The sequence below is a fragment of the Orycteropus afer genome, unplaced genomic scaffold (assembly GCF_000298275.1).
Source record: "Orycteropus afer afer isolate SDZICR_OR568_19922 unplaced genomic scaffold, OryAfe1.0 scaffold00292, whole genome shotgun sequence".
NCBI lineage: Eukaryota > Metazoa > Chordata > Mammalia > Tubulidentata > Orycteropodidae > Orycteropus > Orycteropus afer.
The window spans coordinates 174,466-178,888 of NW_006921879.1; the positions used below are offsets into that span (position 1 = coordinate 174,466).

At 40.7% G+C, this 4,423-nt stretch overlaps 1 protein-coding gene across 1 annotated transcript; it reads right to left on the bottom strand.

Annotated features, from left to right (window-relative positions):
* Positions 1 to 681: 681 nt before the first annotated feature.
* Positions 682 to 1,712, bottom strand: LOC103205802 (olfactory receptor 11G2-like). The gene has a single exon (XM_007951216.1). The coding sequence runs from the start codon at positions 1,615 to 1,617 to the stop codon at positions 682 to 684; it is 936 nt and encodes a 311-aa protein (XP_007949407.1). The 5' UTR covers positions 1,618 to 1,712.
* Positions 1,713 to 4,423: the final 2,711 nt, after the last annotated feature.

A 4,423-nucleotide genomic window follows, 5' to 3' on the forward strand; every position in this document is an offset into this window, starting at 1 on the left:
GCAATCTATTTCCATAAAGATTTACAGTGTTGAAAACCCAGTGGGGTCTGCTATGAGTTGGAATCCGCAGTGATTTCGGTTTTTGGTTTGGAAGTTGCCCATGCAAGATGAGACTTCCAGAGATCTAGTAGAATGCAGAAACTGAGAGTCTAAAGAGATGAGCAGAGATTTCAGGAGTCATAGGCTGCAAGGAGTACAGAAATAGAAGTCGGGGCACACTAAACAGGAGGGGTTTTGGTAAACAGTCTAAATTTGCAGTTGAAATCTAAGGAAAGCCATATTACTGGAGTAAAGGCCATCTCCCAGGAGTAAGACCAAAACTGACATAGACCATCTTGAAAACACATAAAAGTAATTTTTAAATGGGACTAAAACTATCTGCCTCTACTCTATGTACCTGCTAGAAAAAAACTTTATCTTGATTGCGTTGTGACACCTAATGTCTTCAGAATTTTTTAGATACAATTTCTTGAATTAAAAAATAATTTTAAAAAAATGAGACATGCTAAGAAATAGGACTAAATGATCAAAAACCAAGGGAAGAAAGAGATAATAGAAATAGACTCACAGATGTTTAAGGTGTTGGATCAACAGTAGGATGAACAATTATGTGAATGACACCAATTTTTTTAAAATCTGGAAAAGACATTAAATGTGATTTTTTTTAATTAATATTATTCTTCATATTCCCAGAATTTTCTGCAGAGCTCTTTTCATTTCTTTGTTCCTAAGACTGTATATCACAGGGTTAAGGAGTGGGGTCATGACAGAATAAAACAGTGTCACAATTTTCTGCATTCCAGCTTCATGCTCAGATGTTGGGCTCCCATACATGACCAGTACTGAGCCATAGAAAAGTGAAACCACAGCCAGATGAGACCCACAGGTAGAAAAGGCTTTTCTTCGCCCAGGTGCTGAAGGGACCCTTAGTACAGCTTTTAGGACTAGAGTGTAGGATCCCATGATGAACATAAAGGGAATAATGAGGGGCAGAGGACTTAAGGTGGAGAAGACAAGCTCTATTACAGGAGCTTTTTTACAGGTGAGTGCTAGAAGAGGACCAGGGTCACAAAGAAAATGATCAATAATCCTGGATCCACAGAAGGACATCTGGGAAATGATGATAATAGGAATCAAGAACCAGAGAAAACCAATTATCCAGCAATTGGCCACAAGAATTGTGCAGAGACGTCCAGTCATAATGGTTGGATAGTGTAGAGGCCGGCAGATTGCAAGGTATCGATCAAATGCCATAACTCCCAAAAAAAAACATTCTGTGGAACCCAGGGAGAAGAAAAAATAGAACTGGAGAAAGCACCCAGAGAAGGAGATGACTTTGGTCTCAGAAAGGAAGTTGGCCAACATGTTAGGGACAGTGGAGGTGACATACCAGATCTCCAGGAAAGAGAAGTTGGAAAGCAGGATGTACATGGGGGTGTGGAGTCTCTGATCCCAGCGCACAGCACAGATGATAGAACCATTCCCCATGAGGGTCAGGAGGTAGACAATACAGAAGAGCACAAAGAGGAGGACCTGACCCTCCATGGGGCAAGGGAAGCCCAGGAGGATGAAGCCAGTGATGGTGCTGGAGTTGTTGGGAATGTTGAAGATTTTCATGTGTTTGTGAGCTGAAAAGGAGTAACAAATACTGAATAATAATGTAAAGACAGATGGGAACTCAGATATATATTTAAAGCATATTGAGGAAGAAAATGAAGACTCAAGTTCCTCTTTAATCTTGAAATATTGTCCTGGCTTTCTTTTTTTTTCTCATTTACATTTTCACTGTGGTTCCAGTAAACTTTTATTCAGAATTGATAAACTCTTGAAGCAGGGTGTTGCAGAGGTATTTGCATTAGACATTACACTTGGTAGAATACATATATATATATATATATATATTCATCTGACAATGGTCTGCCATGTGGTTTGGTAATATCAGGACTGGACCTTTTCATTTGTTGACCTTGGGTTTGTCAGCCTCAGCAGCTAGCAGTTGCCTGAGTGGAGAGATATCTCTAGTTTCAGTGGTCTGGGAACAAGAGGCAGAAATGAAGCCCAGGGTTGAGGGGCTTTCACACAGCCCCTAGAGCCTGGTACCTGTAACTTAGACTTCTAGACTCCAAAACTGTAACAGAATAAACTCCTGTTGGTTCAAGCCATCCCATTGATGATGTATTCTCATCAGAGTGGCAATAGGTAATCAAAACGTCTGCCCAAAAGAAAAAGAAAACAAACAAAAAAACGCCCAAAGAACCCAACTCACTGCCGTCAAGTCAGTTCCAACTCATAGCGTTTCTGAGGCAGTATCTTATGACACAGTCTTCCTTCCAAGGAGGGGCTGGTGGGTTTGAACAACCAGCCTTCTAGTTAGCAGTCAATGCCTTAGGCACTATGCCATCAGAGCTTGAAAAAGGATGGTCAAGAGACACAGAATTGTGGCCAATTCATTGTCAGAATTCACCTGACAATGCCGAAACTCGTGATCCTGGAAAACATCAATGGTTGAAGAAATCCCTTTGCCCTTTGTGTTCAGGAAAATTTTTTCCTGCAAATAATAATCCTTCTTCATATGACTTAGATAAGATTCATGGATCTTCCCTTATTTATCTATGACAAGGTCAGACACAGACCCTCCAAATTCACATCTTTGCATCATAAGTGCTTTACTGAGCTTATGAACTTCTTGTCTCCACTGATCAATTAGAAACAACATGCATGGTAAGAAAACTTTAGTGAAGCTTCTCTCATTTCCATTGCCTCTGCCCTAGTTCAAGCCACATTTTTTTCCTCCCAGACCACTGTGATTGGGTCTCAATTGGCTTTCTGCTTCTATTCTTGACTCACAACTTAGTGCTTTGCATGCCACAGCTACAGTGACTCTTTAAACAAAGAAAATCAGATCATTCCTGTCTCTTGTACATAGACTTTAGCTTCCCAATTCACTTAGAACAAAATAAAATCTCTAAACTGTCGTCTTTGATTTGTCCCCTCATAACATCTCTGTAATAAGTCCACAATAAACATCTCCAAAACAAATTATGGATAACACTGTAAAGAATGGGAATTCCAAAACAATTGCACTTATGAGGAACATGTACATAGACCAAGAGACAGACATTCAAACAGAACAAGGGGATACTGTATGGTTTGAGACCAGGAAAATGTGTGTCAGCATTGTGTTTCTTGACCATCCTTTTTCAAGCTCTGATGGCATAGTGCCTAAGGCATTGACTGCTAACTAGAAGGCTGGTTGTTCAAACCCACCAGCCCCTCCTTGGAAGGAAGACTGTGTCATAAGATACTGCCTCAGAAACGCTATGAGTTGGAACTGACTTGACGGCAGTGAGTTGGGCTCTTTGGGCGTTTTTTTGTTTTTGTTTTTTGGATGCTGGGCAGACGTTTTGATTACCTATTGCCACTCTGATGAGAATACATCATCAATGGGATGGCTTGAACCAACAGGAGTTTATTCTGTTACAGTTTTGGAGTCTAGAAGTCTAAGTTACAGGTACCAGGCTCTAGGGGCTGTGTGAAAGCCCCTCAACCCTGGGCTTCATTTCTGCCTCTTGTTCCCAGACCACTGAAACTAGAGATATCTCTCCACTCAGGCAACTGCTAGCTGCTGAGGCTGACAAACCCAAGGTCAACAATGAAAAGGCCCAGTCCTGATATTACCAAACCACACGGCAGGCCATTGATTCAAGTCTATTAAAAGTTCCAAGATCAGCAGAGCATGGCAGGCTGCTGAAAAATGACTCTGCTACATGCAGGGTTCAAGCGTGTCATCAGCTAGTGACCATTCCCAAAGCTGCTTCTTATATACACATCCCTAAAGCAACCACTCAGCTCTTTGTTGTAGATCTCATCATGGAGTTGACCGTCAGTCTTATCATAGGGAATAACTTCCACCAGCTGTCCAGCCACTCAACCAGGCCCAGCCAAGTTGACACACAACCTTAACAACTACAGCAGATAATCAGAGAACTGGACTATATAAGGAAGAACACAGCATCAAGATTGGAGGAAAATTCATTAACAACCTGTCATATGCAGATGAAACAACCTTGCTTGCTGAAAGTGAAGATGACTTTAAGCACTTACTGATGAAGATCAAAGACTACAGACTTCAGAATGTATTACACCTCAAGATATAGAAGACAAAATTCTCACAACTGGACCAACAAGCAAAATGATAAATGGAGAAAAGATTGAAGTTGTCAAGGATTTCATTTTATTTGGTTCACCATCAATACCTTTAGAAGCAGCAGTCAAAAAAATCAAATGACCTATTGCATTGGGAAATCTGTTACAAAAGTCTTCTTTAATGTGTTAAAAGCAAAGGTGTCACTTTGAGGACTAAGGTGCACCTGACCAAAAACAAGAAACCAAACCCACTGCCATTGAGTCAATTCTAATTCAT

Excerpts from the sequence above, each read along its gene's own strand:
- LOC103205802 (XM_007951216.1), bottom strand. The coding sequence starts at position 1,617 with ATGAAAATCTTCAACATTCCCAACAACTCCAGCACCATCACTGGCTTC.